This window comes from Lagopus leucura, unplaced genomic scaffold, assembly GCF_019238085.1.
Source record: "Lagopus leucura isolate 7727_CA_CO unplaced genomic scaffold, USGS_WTPT01 Super-Scaffold_73, whole genome shotgun sequence".
In the NCBI taxonomy this organism is placed as follows: domain Eukaryota; kingdom Metazoa; phylum Chordata; class Aves; order Galliformes; family Phasianidae; genus Lagopus; species Lagopus leucura.
Genome location: NW_024962252.1, coordinates 21,064,186 through 21,083,793, shown reverse-complemented (window position 1 = coordinate 21,083,793; position 19,608 = coordinate 21,064,186). Strand labels below are relative to the sequence as shown.

Here is a 19,608-nt window from a genome sequence, read left to right as displayed (position 1 = left end):
TTACAGTATTTTCTTAGAGCGAGGTTGAGCAGGAGAGACAAATGTGATGAACGTGCAGATACCATGGAAGTAGTTTCCTTAGCAACAGTAACCCTAAGCTTTCATAACTTACTCTCTTTCTACTCATTTTTTTTTCTTTTTTTTTTTTCTTTTTTTTTTTTCTGCAATATGGAAATATAGGCTTTAGATGCCAATGATGCATTTAATCTAAACGTGCTGCAGTCAGTAAGGCACAGCTAAAGGAGAAAACATATGTGGGTTATTCCCATCACCAGAAGGAACAGGAGTTACGCAGTATGATTGAAATTAGCCTTAGACATTCCCATGTTCAAGCAGGTCAGACAAAATATTTTGCTTTGATGGAGAAGAAGCTTCAACACTCCTCTTTCCTGTCAATCTTTGTTCTGTGACATATACCTCATCCTCTTCCAATGCTCAATTAGATATTCAAACAGCAAGAAGAGAAAAACAAACAAACAAAAAAACAGGCTCTCTGGACTATAAAGGAGTTTTAAAGCAATAATACCTGAGTCTTAATTTGCATTTTTCTTTCCTACTTTGCAACTGATTTATAAGAGGCCTTGTGCTTAATAAGTATAACATTTATCTTAGGAGTTACAGAAATGAAGTATAGAAAGATTTAATGTCTTTCCAAAAGATCTTGAATTGATGTAGGTCAGAAGTAGACACAGCACATCATGCAGTTCTCTTCTAGTTGTATGTCTTAGTCAACCCCCTAGCTCCTCAGTGCAGCCCTTGTCACATAAGATCACTGGTATAGTATACTACTGAAAGTAAAAAATGTTTCTGTCATTTATGTTTATATCTGTATGACTAAAGGGAAATAAGAGGGTTTTATCTATATAGTTTTAAAAGTCTTTGTCTTTTTGTAATACAACAATAATAAGGGCACAATAAAACAGAGCTGTCTTCTTCTTTGTTTGAATTTTATGGTGATTTATTCTGCTTCACATTTTTTTTCCTGACAGTCAGAATTACTGTTTTGCCTGTGCTGGTACGCTATAAATATTAGATCAATCCTATAGGCTATAACTGAGATAGCTTTGTAGCTGTCATCAAGAATGACAAATATGTTGGCAGAGATTCTCTGACACGCACTGGCAGAGCAAAAATCTTTTGCAGACAACAGAAAGTAACAGACTACTCTTTCATCTCAGGAGATACCCTGTGAAGTGCAAAGACTGCATTGCACACTGTGCACGATGTCCTATCTTGGCTTCCACAAGGACTCAACAAAGTGTCTCTAGAACTAGCCTAGAAAGCAAGGGTTGCTAGAGTCAGAATGAAACACAAATTATGTCTCCTTCTGTGTAGAAACTTCTTGAAACTAACAAATGTGTCTTTGCTGCTGCAAAGTGGTCCAAAAAAGTGCAGACTATACTCATCTTTGTAAAAAAAATTTCAATTGTAGTAAATCTTACTTCTTTCCTCTTCTTGAAGAACTGTTTAATTATTTTCTTTTCACATAAGAAAATTTAAATTTAATTAGTTACTCAGATATTTTGCCTAATCTACACTTTCAACCTAGAGGACTAGAGAAGATGCAATGTTTTATACAAAACAGAGTTCAAACACCAGTACAGTGTAGGCTTCTTTGTCTTCCACTACTATCAACATTTTGATTTCAGCTAATCTATTTTTAAATGTGGAGAAGTTGTCTCTATATCTTCACTTCTATCTAACTTGTCATGATTGAAAAGAAAACTCCATCTTCTTTTCTGATAAGGGGCAATCATATCAAAAGTAGGGGCTTTTAGAGCATCGTGTTCTCTACATAGGAATGGAAAAATGCTGTAGAAAATAGTGTCTGAGTGGACATGAACTCTGTAAAAAGATATGCTGGTGGAACAGGGCTACCTCTCTCCAGTGCAGCTCCATTCAACAGATTTTTGGTAGGTTCTCCTACTTCCACAGATCTGGAAAACTCTTTTCAGTAAAAGTGTTGGGCTGGTTAGTAGGTTAGATTGTTAATGAAGTTGTCACCAGTCAGGTTAAAGAGAATTTATGCAGTTGCTCTGATGTTAGATTTTAGCTGCAAAGGGCAGGACAGAGATACTAACTTTTCCTTGCTCTTCCTTAAATGTTATCTCTCTCTGACTGCATCTGAAAACATTATCACCAGAACATGTAGAAGATGAAAGGATAGCTCTCTATACCAACCTGTCATCTCCATAACTCCTCTTTCAGGGACATTAGGTGCAGAAATAATTTTGCATTTGAATTTGTGTCAGAGATTGTAAAAATCTATAGCTTTTGTTCTTCAAGAAAAAGACATTTCTGTTAGCATTTCCCTATATTCATGATATTGGAAAATCTTAACACTTGGAAATAAACTGAATTTGGGATTGACTGAAAGCCATTTTTAATCGAGCGGGTACAGATTTGTACTGAAGCTGACAGTCTGTATTTGGAATTAACTGATCCTTCCCACTCTCTCTTTCACTTGTTCCTCTTCATCTCATCAGAAAACGCTTTAATCTTTCTATGAAATTTATTTCTGCTGAGGAAGCTTAACATAACTTTAAAGAACAGTTCAGAGATTAACAGGAACACAGTCCATTAGAAAACTGGGAAGCCATTCCTCACCTCCCTTCGGAGAATGCAATGGACCATGACAATAACAAAGCCTTGTAATGAATCAAATACTGCAAAAAGTATCTGAAATAATATTGATCTTTTGTCTGTCATAGCCAGAACTGCAGACATCCAAGTCAAGGCCAGAAGTGGTAACACCACACAGGAGCTCCAAAGGGATGCCCTATTGAGAAAAAAGAGAAAAGCAGCACTGTAAAATGATTAAAATAGAAAATTGAAAAAATAAATATTCACTTTTAAAATAAAACTTATTTAAGGATGGCACTATATCTAGTAAACTTGAAAATCACAGACAAGTATGTAACAGTGTTGGTACTTTATGTTCTAAAGAACATCCTGTATTCAGTTAATAAACACAGTTCCAATTTTTTTTTGTTGTTAAAAAGTATTTAAATGTGCTCATCACTCTATACAGCACTCTATACAGTGTTAGCAAACACAGTTGTCATCATCAAACTATTGTCTCACATGCACTGTATAAAATTTGTAACAATAAGATGTAAATGATCGGGACTAACATGGCATTACTGGCGGTGGTGGCTGACAAAGCTGTTGTTGAAACTACTCCACACTTGGCACATTTGAGCGTCAAACCGCTATGAGGCTCACTCATCTGACTGCAAACAAACAGAACACCCACAAAAAGAACAAAATATTGAATTGTCACCAAAAAACGTTGCTACTGAAATTTAGCTTTTAAATATGACGTCATGCAGAAAAATAAGTAGACTTATTCAGGATGAATGCTCTATGTTGTTGCAGAACTCTATGCTGCACTTTACATTATTATTAGCTTTAAATATTAATGCCATGGGGCTTCACTTCATGCAGACTCTATTTCTTTCATTTAATCTAAAAAAGGCCCCAAATATCTTGTGATCAAATCTGCTCAGTACAATGAAGTAAACATAAGCACGTGCTAGGATTGACATACAAAGTGAAATCCCTCTATTCAGACCTGTTACAACTGTTGTTACTTGAGAAAGAGTATAAGACACAAATGAGTATGAAGTACACACCATTACAGATCATTAACAGGGAAAGAAATCCACAATACGTATTCAAGCATCAAACCAACATGGGCATACTGTTTAGTTAGATTTGAATGGCCCGCTAACATCTGGAGTTACTTTATTCATGATGAATGATGGTCTGAATACAGGGCTTGAAATGTATGGATCTGATGAAATAAATATTGGTTGGTACTGAAAAAAGGGTGAGCTGTTTTGTATGTTAATAAAACACAGTACACAAGCATTAAGCTCAAAGTGTTTTGTACAGATAATTGTATCTCAGCACCTGTCAGAAGAATTAAAGGGCAAAACCATGGAATTTAATATTTTTTCTAAATACAGAACATACACAACTTCCTGAGTTGACTAAATAAATACTTTTGCTATTCCTTCTTTGTCTGCTGTCAGAACCAGGAATAACCATAGCTAAGACATGACAGGAAAGATATTCTGAGCTGGAAAATGTGATCATGATGAAAAAAAAATAAGACTTCAGGTTCTTTCCAAATTATTTCAACTGAATGAATGCCTTTTTATAGCCAAACTCAAGATTCACATGACTTCAAACACTGATCTTCATTAGCTTCAATTTTGATAAACCAAATGAAGATTTCCTATAAAAATTATCTATAAAAATGCAGAGCCATGACCACGTGAAAGTTGGTTGTGGAGATTGAAAAGAACTCTGTCTCTACATAAATTTGCACCAATTAAAAATCTGTGTTGATGAACAAGCTAGAAATATGCCATGGGTAAGTTTAAGCTAAGTTTTGGAAAGTACTCTCTGTTTTTGTTACATAATACTTCACTGTTATTAGACTACCACCTCTCTAGAAATGATAGATTTTTTTATAGATCTGTTCTGGACCTTGTAAATAATAATAGAGCTTGATATATATATTAACACAATCTTTCTGTCTGGTTTTACACATATTCTATGACAGAGGAATGATTGAGATCCATCAAGACAACATATTGTATTCTTCTATCACTTGTTTATTCACCCTGTGCTTATTAAAATGAGAAAATGAGTCAGTATATTGTACTTGATTCACTGCTTCAAATCCTACATAAATGATTTCCACAGCTGAACGTTTGAAAAGTGTTGAGTCCAATATGTGCCGTAAAGAAAAAAGTTGCCCTCCTGAACAAAAGATATTTGAAAAAAATGAGTAGCAAAGCCCTTTCTACCAGAAGTTATGTGCTGCAGAAGCTTGTGTCCCAAAGAATGACTCAATACTTCACCTGCCAGCTAGTAGCAAGCAATGGTGTTACCAAACCACCATCTCACAGAATAATAGAATTGCAGTTATTGGAAGGGACCACTACAGATTGAATCGAGTGCAACCCCTCTGCTAAAGCAGATTCTCCACAGGAAGTCACAAAGGTTGGCATCCAGACTGGTCTTGAATATCTCCACATATTCCCTGGACAGCCTGTTCCAGTGCTCTGTCAACTTCACCAAAAATTTCTCCCACGTATTTGTGTGGAAAATCTAGTGTTCCAGTAGAAACTGGAATGTTGTTTCTCCTAGTCCTATCACTACACACTACTGAAAAGAGTCTGACCTCATGCAATTGCCTCCCACACTTTAGATATTTCTTAATTGAATTATTATTAAATTATTATTATTATTGTTATTATTATTAAAAACAAGTCTTAATTATTTCTGTCAGTCTTCTCTAGGCTGAACAGCCCCAGGTGTATCAGCTTTTCCTCTTACAAAAATTGTTCCTGGCCCCTCATCATCTTTGTTGCTCTCTGATGGATTCTTTCTAGGAGATCCCTGATTGTTTCTTGATTAGAGCATCTTCATACTTACTCAGAAAAGCTTGCTTCTGACAACAATTTCTAGTTCTTTATCTATTTACTTTAAAATAAAATAGCTATTCACTAAGTTTTTCACTATTAGAAAACAAGTTACTTGTTTCATCATGAAGTAGACCATAGACAAATGGATTTATATAGCCTACAGTTGAGCAGCTGAAAAAAAGAATTCAGTTAAATTTAAGCTTAGACATCTTTAGAAAATGTACAATGCAAAACTTACAGCTGATCCAGCTCTTGAAATCATTGGAATTAGATCAGATATGAATGTGATTTGCTGAATAATAAGTTAGTGCTACTGTTATAATGCTTTAGTTCTCATTAAAGTTATTACAAAGTTAGGGATATCGATGCAGCAGTGTAGACAAAAGTAGGGGTAAGAAGTTAATACTTTGTAATAAAACAGCATAGAATGAAAGCTTCATTGTCATTCACTGTTTTTTGATACCACCAAATTTTTTCTCATCATAACTGAGATAATTTGAATGTAAATGCAAATAAAGGAATTAACCCAGAATTTGCATTTACTTATTCTTTTTATTTTTTTTTTTTCCATTTTTCAAATTCTGATGCATTAATTTATAGTAGGTATTGTCGTAGATGTCAGAATGCTCATTCTTCACAGATTCAAGACTGGCAGAATAGCACTGACCTCAGTAAGAACTGTGTTGCTGTAATGTCTATTTTATAACAGTTTACACAAATGAGTAACATTTCCCACCACAGTAATTAAAGTTGGCAGCCAGACAGAAAAATAATCAGTTCCTTCAGTAAACATTATTCATGAAACTATTTTCCGAACTGCAACAAGTTTCAGTGTATGACAGTCTTGTGAAATCCGCTCAGATTTGTTTAATCTTCATTCTTAATACTGCTGTACCTGTGTTTTATTATGTTTAGCTTATTTAGTTGCATTCCTTCAAAATAATGCAACTACAGCTTTGGAGATGAATGGAACCTGTTAGACACGCTACTACAACGATATAAATGTTCAAAGAACAATCAAATGCATTTTTGGGGAATATCTGTATTGGAAGTCATTGCTACAATTTGAATATGCTTTAACGAACAACCCCACTTTTATTAAAATAACCCCACGACTGTTTCTTACCCCGCTCTGTGTTTGAGCTTTTTATCTAGGATCCCATCTCTGGAAACAAGTTTATTAAATACCAAAATGCCAATCACCATGTTGACCTGTCAAACAGAAAACAAAAACAAAAACAAAAACAAAAACCAAGAAAACAGTGGATCATTTTCTGAAAGAAAAAAATTATCCTGTTACATGAGTAAATGGCTCTTTCAAGACTGCAATGTGCCCCTTGTTACACTTCTGAGTATGTCATCAGGAATGATGTGACCATCCCCAAATACTCCAGAAGTGCACATTCTCAGGAGGGTCATACATAGGCCTGCTGCAAGAGGCTTATTTTTTGAATCTTAAATTTATACACATCTGCTGGCCAGAAACTCAAGTAATATAGCTTTAATACTTCCCAAACATAATTGCAATTATATTTTCTATTCCAGGAAAACCACACAGCATTGCATTTGAATAGACCAGGGCAGACCTGGTCAGTGCGCACAAATGACAGTAGCCATCTTTCTTTTAAAGCTCTTAATGTCCACGTGGATGTCCTCAATTATGTAGAACCAGCCTGTGGTTTTCCATATACTCTTGCACATCACTGTCTCTGTCCTTCACTAAAATGCCAGTCATGAGCCTTGTAGTCTGATCCTTTTTTTGGGGGGGGGAGGAGGAATGGAATGTGTGGGGTATATGAATGCCTTAGGTAAATCTCTTTATCCCCATTAAAATACACAGTATTGTGCCCTCATACATTACTTGAGGATTTAACCTAAAAAAATTTCCAAATGCTTTGGCAGTCAGACTTTGGCACTTGGTGAACATACTAATGACATTTAATGGGCAACTTAATGACTGTTATTATCCATTTGTAATATTGATCAGAATTCAATGAATCCATCTTGCATAGCGCCATGAGAAGGTAGTATCAAGTATTCAATGTTTTAAAAAAATGATCTTTGTTTGTCTGATTATAGAAATGTGATGCTTTTTTTCCTCTCAAACAGATTTTCCAAGACCTCTGCCAAAATCCCTAATTGTTGCCAGTCTGTCCTAACAACTTTTTTTCAGTTTTTCTTATTGTCACTTTATTTTTGGCATTTACATTTTCCAGCTGATGCTATACAATTCTTTTGCTTCCCACACTTAGGCTTAAGAGGCTGCATTAGAACAGCTCCTTGCACAGCCATGAGCTAATGGCAGGGCAAACTGTGACTGTGAACTTCAAACATCTCTGAACAAAGCTTGCCAATTACAAAGAGAACATACAGTTCCATGAGAAAATTATGCCCAGCTTTTTGTAAACATCCTTGGCTCCTCAATCATGGTGTGGGACTCTGAGTTGTACAAAAGGATCCTGGCTGGACTCCAGACAACGATGAGACAAACTACGGAAGTAGTAAACATCCATTTCAGGACAATCTTTGTGGCTAAATGGCCTTATCTTTGATGATTACTAAGACTGATTCTCTTTCGAAAGTGAAAATCAGACGTAACTGGTGTTGATTGAACCATCCTAGTATAAAATTGGTGCAAGGAGAAGAAGAATTAGATACAAAATCTGTAATCTCCTTCCCAGAAGAACAAATTATTGAGTAAAATTTATACTGATTGCAGAGCAGACAACCGATAGCCAGTGACACATGTAGGGTGCAATTCTTACTCTCAATTCAGTTCTTGAAATCCTATAAGCTTCTGACTATTTGAGCCTTAAAAATCCATATTTTTCTCCACTGACAGTGATATACATCTGGAATAATCAGCATAGATGCAGAAATCTACATTGCAGATGTCTACAATTAGACAAAGTGAATCCTACAGCTAAATGCATTTCCAGAGATGTGGAATATTAATACGCAAATGAGTAACATTTCCCAGTTATGATGATTTTTTCTTTGCCTTGAAAAGCAGTAGCCATGGAGAACTCGCTGGCTGGTTCCACTCCTCCTGCTGCTTTTGCTGGCACAGCGTTATACTGCCAAGCAGCACTCTATCAAGACTGTCACTGAACTTCACAAGGCAGTGACAATTATGTAGATGCTACTGATAATAACTGAGTGATGCCTGTAACAAGTTTACTGTGCCACCAATCAGTACATTATTCTTTCACAGCTTACTGTGTAAACATGAAGTTAAAACGGGTATAACAATGTGATACAATTAAGAGAATCATGCATTCAAAATACACGAAGTGTCAAGCTGAGCTCAATATTCACAGCAAAATTGAATTCTATGGAATGGCTAAGCCATTTAAAGAGTATATTCCACCATTTCACATGAATATACTGGAAATGATATTAACGTTTACCAAGACAACAGCAGCTGCAGGTCCAACGAAAGCGTAAAGTAGCCCTCCTTCAAGAGACAGCCAACAGCTAGAAAAAACATTAGAGAAGAACTAACACAAATTAAAAATAAGTATAACAGACTGACAAGAAAGCATTAATAATTGCTACAGCATATGCTTGCTCTGTTTTATGCTCAATCAATACATAGAGATAGAGACACAGAGAAGATAATTAAATTACTTAGTTGGTATGATGGTGTAGACAGTTGAAAAGTGATTTCCATTACCAGTTGCTAATGTTTCAAAAGTTTAAATGCAAATTTTACATATTTTGAAATCTATTATGAACATTATGTAAAATAAATTTGTTAAACCTTGCCAAATATTCTCTAACCATGTGTGATGAGTTAAATGAACAGGACTTGCCTATCTATATAACATCTGGTGGATGAATACTTAAAACAATGAATGGTCAAATACCAATAACACAGAACTTGATTAAAACTACGTTTCTATATATTCTCACTTAAGTCATTTAGGAATTGCTATTAAGACTAGATCATACAGACAACATTCCTGTTAAAGAAAATTCATTATATATGGTTTAACTGCTCAATATTCTCTGGAATATTTTGCAAACAATTTAAATGCATATTTTAAAGCATATGAAAACTGTGTTTTCTGGTGAGCTATTCATCTTGCAGACTTTATCACACTGCATCAGAGCTTTCACTGAAAACCATCAGATTTCCAAACACAGAGCGCTTACAGATTCAAATTCTAAATATTTGATATACCATGATGTAAAGCTTTACATATCTGCAAAAGATCAGGAGCTTCATACACTGAAGTAAATGCAGCTGTGCTATTTTCTCAGTGATTACATATTCAAAGAATTGCATGTTTATTTGAATGTGTGATCACACCTACATATAAGAAAATTCAAATATATGCATTCAAACAATTAACTTGGATCTCACATTCAGAAACATTCACATCAGAACCATACATATTTTATTTAATTTCCAGTGCTCCTTTTGTGCTTTTGAAAACAACGTAAAGTAAATGCAAATCATCGTAATAGTCTGTTACGGCTGGAATTTCAACTGCAAAGAATAAAACTGTTCCCTGTTGCAGTGAAGATGTGAAATCTGCCTCATGAATCCAACTGCATCGAGGTGCTAAATACTGGAAAAATAAACTGATATAAATAATTTATATCTCATTCACTGTCGAAAAGGTAATAAACACCAAGCTAGTCTATATTCCCCCACCCCCCAAAAAAGAAAACAATTAACATTTTTGTAATTTTTGTAAAGTCTAAGAAAAATGCTTTCAAAATGTAATGCAATTTTAATTTCTTTTCTTTTCAAAAACCTTACGTTATTTGTTATGAAAGACTGAGAACACGACCTGCTGAGAATGGATGTTCACTGTGTTTCCTTACCAATATTAGTGAAAAGGACTGCTGTAAATAACTAAAACCTATAATTTAAATGTTCAGAATTATTAGTAAATAGAAACATCAATCCATGAAAACTGTTGACTTATTTTGACTTATAATTTCAATTACCTGTGCTGAATAAAATGTCAGTGGTTTCTTTTAATACAGAAGAAAATGTTTTAGTCACACAAGTCTTCAAGACAAGGAGAGAATTCTTCCTTATACCCTCAGTGAAAAAGACTGTTCAGAAGAGTGATTTCCATTTAGAAAAGAAGGCTAGAAGAGGTTGTATTCTTTTCTTTTACAGTCTGAATTTTCAGCAATTAGGATTTTCAACAATCTAACGTGACTTTTTACAAAGTTTTCAATATCTGCCAATCAAAGTCTCTGAAATGCACTTTCCCCAACTTTTTCCACAGAAGAATTTTGAAGACAGACTTTCATGTTCTTTCTTATACTACAAGGCAATTGCTGCCGACTCTTTTAGCATTTTTCATTCTTCTCTTTTTCTTTGATCTAATAGCTTTATTTTTGTTTCCCCAAAGCTTCATAGTTGTTTTTATTGTGTTCTCCAATTCTGTCTTCTTTCTCCCTGCTCTTCACATGCTGAAGGCCATATAAATTGATTAGTATAAGAGCATCTACTAGTGGTTTTATGGGGCCCTGTTGCATGGTCATAAAATTCTGCTGAGTGATGAAGCATCTATAGACTTGCTCCTGTGTCCTGCACATTTTGTACATTTTGTAGTGTTTGATGCTCTCTGGGAGAATGGATCCTTCTCTTAGGATCATATCACTATAGAAGAATTTTAAATTTTGCTGATATAACAAATTCCTGAAAGTTACCTGGAGCGCTGATTAATATATCTATCTCACTCTATGTATACATCAGCGGGTCTCACAGGTTTACTACCTGTGACTTACAGTAGTTGTACTTTCATAGCTCTCATCAGTTGAGGAGAGGTAGTGGAAATATTTATGAAATCCACAGAAATAGTTGGAAAAAATACCCAAGTTTTACACTAATATTTTCAAACAGCTAAAAGCTTGTTACTGTGTTTTTTTCTTTTTCAAATTATTTTTGCGGTATTCCTTCAGTTTCTGTATTTGCATCATTACAACAGTCTGTGTGAAATAAAGTTTTCACATGTGGCTTTGAACGTACAGTAATGCAACTGTCCAATAATTATGGCTGAATGAAAAAGACAGAAATCAGATACTATTATCATGGAGTTTGGTCAAGTATGAGCAATTCAAGCCAATCTCTTCGGCCACACCATACTATGAATCTGGGATGTGTTTCAAAGAACTTTGGGCCTCCCTTCTAGTCAAACTTTCCATGTGGGGGACTAGAATCAACCACTTTATTTTCACTTAATTTTTCTCTATTTGGAAATTTTGTTTTGTTTTGTTTTGGTTTTTGGTTTTGTTTTGTTTTTGTTTTTGTTTTCCAAAAATAGCATCTTAAAAATTAGGAAAACTTTGCAACTGGATGCACTTCTGATAGTCGCATATGTTTACCTGAATGTAGCCAAATGGGCCAAAAATCCACAAGCAGTTCAAAAGTGCTTTTGAAAATAGCATAGGTGCTCTGCTTTCACATAGCCTAACAGTTACAGGACATAATTCTTTATTGCCTTCTAAAGTGGTGATATGCTGTCCCATATGCTGATAGGATTCCACTCCTTACATTCTTTTCTTTTTACTGCTGTGCTGTCAAGTGGTAAGAAAATGTTTTTGCAAGTGAAACAAGAGTTGCATTATGATTCTACTTGTTCCCTGTACACCTCCTCTTGTGCTTTTGTTCTATGGCACTGTGTCAGCTCATTTTGGATAGAAGAAGAGAAGCCAGTATGTGTACAGAGACCTACTCTATTTCACTTTCCAGGTCACTCTAAATGAATGATTTGTTGCTTTGTCTGAATATTTCAGTATATCTTCTGTTAAAAATGTATACATCCCAGGAAGGAAGCACGAAGCAACACTAACTGAAGCAAATGGTTAAGCTTGAATAATTTCAGTAGAGTAAATGCAATGGGATTAATCCCACAAGAGGCAGACCTACATTCCCAATGGGGTCTATTCATTGAAATGTCAAAATTCATAATTCTCACAGCCAAACAGGTACTTCAGTATTGGTCAAGGGACCACATTAAAAAAAAAAACAAAAAACCAGCACGATGAGAACTTATTAGCTATAAAAATGCCAGAATAGTACATTCTCAATATAATTCCCAACAGGTACCTAGGATGTTTTTATTATTAATGATTCCCAGCTGTAACTGCTGTCCTGTAGTTAAGAAATCAGTTAGGTAAGCCATTCCTCATTAACAAAATGCAAGACACAGAGTGTCACAATTCATAACTAAAGAGCTCAGTGGCTAGAGCAGGTAATCAGGAGAAGATTTGGAGCCTTACCCACCTGAAGAAAGGGCTTGAAGCCCCCTCTGCTATGTACCACAAAGGTGGGACACAGACAGGGGAACCCTGATCTCACTCAGTGATGATGCTAAGGAGAGTAATTAAATATTCACCAGAGCAAGAACTTGACCTAACTCATCCACATCTCTGATGAATGCAGGCTGCAAAGCCATATTTCCTCTCCTGCTGTCCAGACACATACTTAATTTCTTAGGCAACATGAGGAAAGCTGCAAATGGGAAGACTGAAGGAAAGGTATCCTGATACGTAATGTCTCAGTGGTAAGAAGATTCTGTGGGAAGGAGCAAGACTCAAGCCAAGCTCTTTTAGCAGAAGATGGGAAGAGCAGACAAGCTGAGGTGTGACTTTTCCATGGTGCTAAATATGCACTGTAACCAGGCAGGTGTTTAAATAAAACCTGTATTAATAATGTGGAAATGGAATGCACAGATCTTCTTGCAGTCTCTCACATACAACAGAAGGGTTCAAGAAAAGGATTGGATCAGGCACTCCAGAAGAGAGGAATGGATGAGAGATATTTGGAGGCTTCTGCAGGGCTTTGGCTCCATGCAGCTCAAGGGCATGAAAGCCTAGGAAGCAGATTACATTGTTGGTGGGCAGAAACCTGTGTGCCAAAGAAATTCTTGCCAGTACAATTTTAGATGTGTTTAGAGTTTGGCAAAGTTTAACCAGAACATTTAAGGCTCTCTTTTGTAAATTTCTATAAATGTTAGACATCTAATAGACCCAATCCTTAGGGTTTCTAAGTGGCTTGCTGCTTCAAATGCTCCCAGAAAACTGGGATCCCTGGCATTCTGCTGATTTTAGTGCAAGACTGGCATGTGGCTTCTTTTTGTGCTTCTGTGGATCACTCAGTGACTCTTAGGGCATTTCCAAGTGTGAATGGACACCTGTAGGGGAGGGCCTCCAAACCCTGCTATATAGTTCCTGATGAGTATGAAAGCCCTGTTAATTCAAAGTGTAATTTAACATTTCAGACTGACTTACTAGTGAGCTGTTCCATATCCTTTTGTCTTGGTAAAGCCTATTGATATTGCAACAACTAAGGCTGGTAAACCTGAAAAAAAAATCACAAATGGTAAAAATCATTAGAGGGTGATCAAAATACTGCTGTTCTGCTGGGACAAAAAATGACAGGGCAAGCTAATGTAAAATGATCAATTTTATACGGAATGAGTCATCTGATAAAGCACAGATTTGTTTTTCTCAAGCACTGTCAGTGATGTTTTCTGTATTACTTCAATGTACCTAAATTACTGGTACCGTTGATACATCTTAAAGTGAATTAATAACAATCTTCATGAAATTCAGTGAATTATTTTTGTTATTTTATTTTTATTACTTAATATTATACAACCTGGCTGAAAGTTTCTAAAGTGATGTTAAAACATATGTATTACAGAATGCCAAAATAAATACCAGCATGTCTTGAGGTAAATGATTATACTGAAGCTAAAGTGGAAAGACTCCTAGCCTAGTTCTCCATTTATTAATGCACCATCTACTACCTTTCAAGTTCACTGAGGAAAATGATAATACCCCTGACATTGTCACTGCATTAAGGGTTTCATTCCAATGACTCTAAGTAAATTAATTTTATAGACTTACCCCATCCAAGGCACAGGAAACGTTTCCTTATGAGCCGTGTCCTAATTTTTCCAGTAACAGCCATGTATGACTGCCACGCTTCTGTCAAGACCCAACAGAATGAAGCTAAGAAGAAGAAGTGCAAAAATGCGGTGGTTGTGGTGCAGATGCCCTGCAGGGATCAAAGAGAAGCTCATGCTGAATACTTAGGGACACTCATTTCTCTTTTCATGTCACAGAGCTGTCATATTCTATCATCTTGACCTTTATCCTTAACATCAGCTCTCCCTTTATGGTGCAATTGCCACAAAGAGAGAAAGAAAGAGAACGTTGGTTTGGATTAGGCAGAAGACTTTGGACTATTTTCTACAGCACTGAATGTGCAGAACAGGAAGGAAGAACATAAAATAAATCATACAAACAGATTTTTCTCTACATTTTTAGTTTGACCAGGAATTTCCAAAATGCTGTAGTGGTGAAAAAACAAATACACTGGTTCTAAAATCTCATAGAGCCAAATAAAGTAAACATGGGTATACAAAGGCTCCTAATTGCCAGTTGCATTTGCTTTACTTCCACACAGAAAGATATAAACTCTAAATCTGAATTTTTGGCTCTAGATTAAGCTTAATTTATCTGTTCTTACACACAAATCTGATAGAATGTTAACCTACTAGAATATACTGCCTGAAATCTTTTGAGTCTGGTTTAAGTATCATAACCTTACCAATTACTTTGAATATTGTTTTTTATGGGTGTCAGACATTTGTCATCTGAAAAGTATTTTGAGTGCATGCAGTCAGCTCTCCTTTGTCACTGTAGCCCTTAATTAAACTTGATGTTGTCACTTATATAAACGAGCTTGCCTCTTTCTTGAAATAAATTATGATCTATCCTTCACTGTGTTGCTTGAAATGCCAGTTGCAGGCTACAAAGTAAGTGTGCATTGTACCACTGCATCAAACCCAAACCAGAAATATTAAGAATAAAGTCCTCATCACAATTGAAAGTGTCAAAATCACATCAATTGAACAATTTCACACCCAATATTAACAATGAAATATCACAATTCAGAAGAGTGGATGTGATGATTATTTCTTTATGCAACATGATGCTGTCTTAAATGAATATAAGAAAGGACTGGACAAGTTTTGACTAAAATCCCAGTTCATAAAAAATATTGAATCAAGGATGGTAGATATGAAAGTTTGGAAAAGATAATACATATTTAACACCAGGCTTGCATTTTAGTTCATTTTATATTCTTTATTAGTTTCAGATTGTGTTGCTTTGAAATTTCTACTGTAAATTTTCTCAGATTCTTACCTTCTTGCATCAAATACATAGTTTCACCTTATACCAACCTCAAAAGTTTCAAAACATTATGCACTTAAAGACTCAATCATTTCATTTCCTGCTACCATTTTACAGATATGACAAACACCTTGCCTCATAATGCTGGGTCAAATAACCTATCTAATTTGGGGCAGGGGAGTAGGCAGTGTTTCTAAATTACTGTATGCAAGATAATTATTATTTATGCTTAAAAAGTGAAATGTAGACTGGAGGAAAACAACAACGACAACAACAACAACAACAACAACAAAGAGCAGATCCTGAAAATGCATCAGTCATTTAACCTTAGATTTGGTTTATTTTTCACATTCAGGTGTCCCCAGTGTATTTGAATTCATAAAATCTATCCTGTTAAAGCCTAACTGGTAACAGCACTTCCTGTATACAATAAATACTTATTTAAGATGAAAGCTATGCAGCAAAATGCACAGTAAGCATTATGGAAAATACAGAAATGTTCTTTCATTTACCCATTGGCTCATTTTTTTTGACTTTCTATGATGCAACCCCAATTTGCCTTTCCATCAGTGTTTTTGTTAAAAATGGCATGTGCTGTTGGAACTACAATTTGACAAGAAAGGACTTTTCAGGAACAGTGTAGAATCTTTTAGGAAGAAGTTGCAGAGTTAAAACACTTCAAAAAATGCAAACATGCTATTTGTCTTATAAATAAGCAAATATGAACAAATCCTGAACTGTTTTGGTGAAATCAATGTTATCACTTATGGATGACTGAGTATAGATTGCAAGTTTTAGCTCATTCTTTATCCACTGTATTGAAAGAAAGACAGATGATGATAATCTGATATAAATGTGGACATGGCTTTGTGGAAGAAAGAAGCGTGATGGAAATGTTAATGATCATGTTGATCACAAAATGAGAAGACAGAAGCAAGTTTTATTGAAAACAATCTGTGTTCTAGCTGGAATATACGACTGCTGATTTTAACTAAATTCTGAATGGCAGATGGGCTTCTAATGAACACTGATGGTAAGTCATGTAACAGCATATTTGTATCGCATACTATCAGAAAGATGCAAAAGAGCCTCAGAACATCACCTAACTACCACTGCTGGATATGCTGACAGAATCATGTGAAGGCACTGCTTGAAATGAATTCAGCATCCCTCCATCTTCAGCAAGGGAACCAGCCCTGGCAGCTGGTACACAACCAGGTATAGCCATGGGCTCAGCACTTTTCGTCAGTACTCCCCTGGAATCCTGGCTTTTAAGTAATGCCGTATTCTTATTCTTTGATAAATAAAAAAAGAAACCACAACATGCTATGTCTGGGAAAATAATGTATCTGGGATGTGAAATCACAAACAGAAAAAATGATTCATTTTCACCAAAGGCCATCACTAAATTGGGTATTATCTCTAGCAAGAGAGCCGTAATTTTACAAGTGTCTTATTCTTATTTATTTTTCTCTTTCTCACCAGGCCTTGGACTACTTCCAGGCTCCTCCCTCTCCTTTTCTGTTTTGGCAAAGGATCATCACCTGCCCCCCCACCCATCTGCACCTGCAGCCCATAATTTACAAAGCCACAGCATGTCAACCAAAAGATATTTGTTCACATCCTCCCCAATTTCTTATTTGCTTTTAATTCTAGTATATTAAAACTCAACAATTTAATTACCTGTGCTGAGAGCCTTTCAACTTGAAACAAAATTAATTTTAACAGCATAATTTATTCTCACTTTCTTCAGCTTCTGAAATGAAGTTGGCTGTTACACTAACCTCTTCTTCCTCCCATAGCTGCTGTTCTCAGCTCCTCAGATTTAATTCTAAGTAGGAGAAAGGAGCTTTTCTGTCCTCAGAAAGCACAATTTCATGAGCTTTAATTGAGCCTCGAGTGTTTAGCTAGCTTGAATATATAAGTAAGAGAAATAATCTCTTCTTCATAAACAATGTAATATTAAAAGCAAGGCTCACATCAGGCTTCAAATTATTTCCTTCTTTCATTCTTGTAAGGGAGACACTCAGTTGAAAAATGTGAAAAACAATGGTAATTCCAATCTACTTTTTCTAGAGTTTAATATTTGTAATGTAATAATTATAAGTAATACAGAGAACAGTTATCTATTTCCAGGACCTACAGAAACAGATCATGAGTATATCCTGAAAATCAGCATTTATCACAATTTCTGGAACCTCTGATTTTTTATTTTTATTTTTTTTTAAATAAAAGAGCAAATCTTCCACACAAAGACAAAGAGGTTTACCTGATTTTTCGTCTTACCCTGAAACCAGTCCTTTTTTCTACAACAAACTAGTTGCCTGTCTCTGCATTCTGATAAATATCATAAAAATCAAAACAACTGGAAAATAAATGCAAAAAAAGCAATCTATATTCTTGATAACAAAGTGAGTAGGGCTAAAATCCACTCAGCTGGAATTTGTTGTAAAAAACTCATTTGTTGTTATAAACTCATGAAAATAATTAAATTTCATGGAGATTAAAAATTTAGCACTAAAGAGATAAATGGGTGCTAATTTTATTCTTATGAAGTATAACCATGGACTGAATACACAAACAAAAAACACTTCAAGAGCACAATGAAGAAACAGTGAAACAAAGAATAATGAAAACAAAGACAATGCAAAGACCACAGCAAAGAACAGAAACAGAACTTCTTGCTAAAGCTGGCATTCAGTGATTGGTTTTTGTGAACCTCAAGTCCTTAAACAGGCATAGAACAATTTATCTATGCTAAATGAATCAATCTACAAAGGAAAATACTATATAGTTCTCTATTTATTTGCCTTCTTTACTGACTTTTTTAAAATGACTTGATGTATGGGAATTGTTGAGTCACGGCCTGAACCTCTGATTGATCACTTGAGGCAAGCCATGAGCCAGCCAGAGGAGCACAGGTGAAGGCAATTCACCTGTGCTGCTGGAAGGGGTGGAGCCTGGCTCCACCTCTCCTAGACCTATTTAAGAGCTGGCTACCAAGAGGGAAAGGGTCTCTTCTGGAGGTTACCTCTACTGGTGTTTTGTGGGTGAGACCAGCACAAGGGTAAGCTTTCCATTTATTCTCTTTTTTTAATCATAGTCTATTTTACCTAACTCTCTTGTTTATTTTGTGATTGTAACATCTTGATATCCATTGATTATACACTTGAACAACAGAATATCTTTGTCTCAGGAATGAAAATCACTGTCACACTACAGGAATAGCACATACTGTTCAGATAATATTAAATTCTAGAATAAATACTATTTTCTAGAGTAAAGTACCGTGAAGCACTAGATGAGCTTTCAGAAACTGTGAGACAAACAAGCAGGGACTTCCATTGTAAGACTGTGCTTTAGGAAGAGGGAAGGTATTTCAATGGTAAATATGGCAAGTATGGTTGTCTCTTCAGTTTCAAAACTGTTAATTTCCTAAGCGCTTGAGAAATTATAGCTGTAGACGTTCAGGTTTCCCTTTCAGATTAATCCTTTCCAGAATTATTATTAATACTGGCACCACAAAACTTTGAGGGTAATATTTAGATTTTAAAAAATTGCATGTTCTTTTCTTTTTCTGTGCTAACATACTTCTAATATCTCTTATTTAAGCAAGGAAAACAGGAAATCTGAAACCCATACTGGAAATATCAATCTAATGTGAAGAGTTTGTTCTAAAATCATTGAATCATCTAAAATGGAAAAGACCTTCAAGATCATTGAGCCCCACCATTAATCAGACTTACTGAGTCCCCTCCCTAAGCCATGTACCTTGGTGTCACATCCACCCATTGAATATCTCTAGGGATGAGGACTGTATCACTGTCCTGGGCAGCCCGTTCCAATGTTTGAATACCTTATCTGTGAAATAATGTTATTCATACTCTCAACAGTTGAAAAGCTACTGTAATTAACTTATATACAAACTTTTTGATATTCTAAAATTCTCCTCCACTGTTCTTAATAGCCAATGGTTCAAGTGGTTTAACTT

At 35.4% G+C, this 19,608-nt stretch overlaps 1 protein-coding gene across 5 annotated transcripts in view; it reads right to left on the bottom strand.

Moving 5' to 3' along the window:
- The window catches only part of ADGRB3 (adhesion G protein-coupled receptor B3), a 449,865-nt gene that overhangs the window by 32,491 nt on the left and 397,766 nt on the right, over nt 1–19,608 (bottom strand). For 4 of the 5 annotated variants that reach the window (XM_042894113.1, XM_042894107.1, XM_042894121.1 and 1 more), the window contains 6 exons: nt 14,325–14,475; nt 13,704–13,773; nt 8,852–8,918; nt 6,568–6,653; nt 3,135–3,233; nt 2,608–2,779 (listed from right to left, as the gene is read on the bottom strand). In XM_042894113.1, the coding sequence (XP_042750047.1) occupies nt 2,608–2,779; nt 3,135–3,233; nt 6,568–6,653; nt 8,852–8,918; nt 13,704–13,773; nt 14,325–14,475 (645 nt within the window). The remainder of the gene's footprint in view (nt 1–2,607; nt 2,780–3,134; nt 3,234–6,567; nt 6,654–8,851; nt 8,919–13,703; nt 13,774–14,324; nt 14,476–19,608) is intronic. The other variant, XM_042894129.1, reaches the window with a different exon arrangement.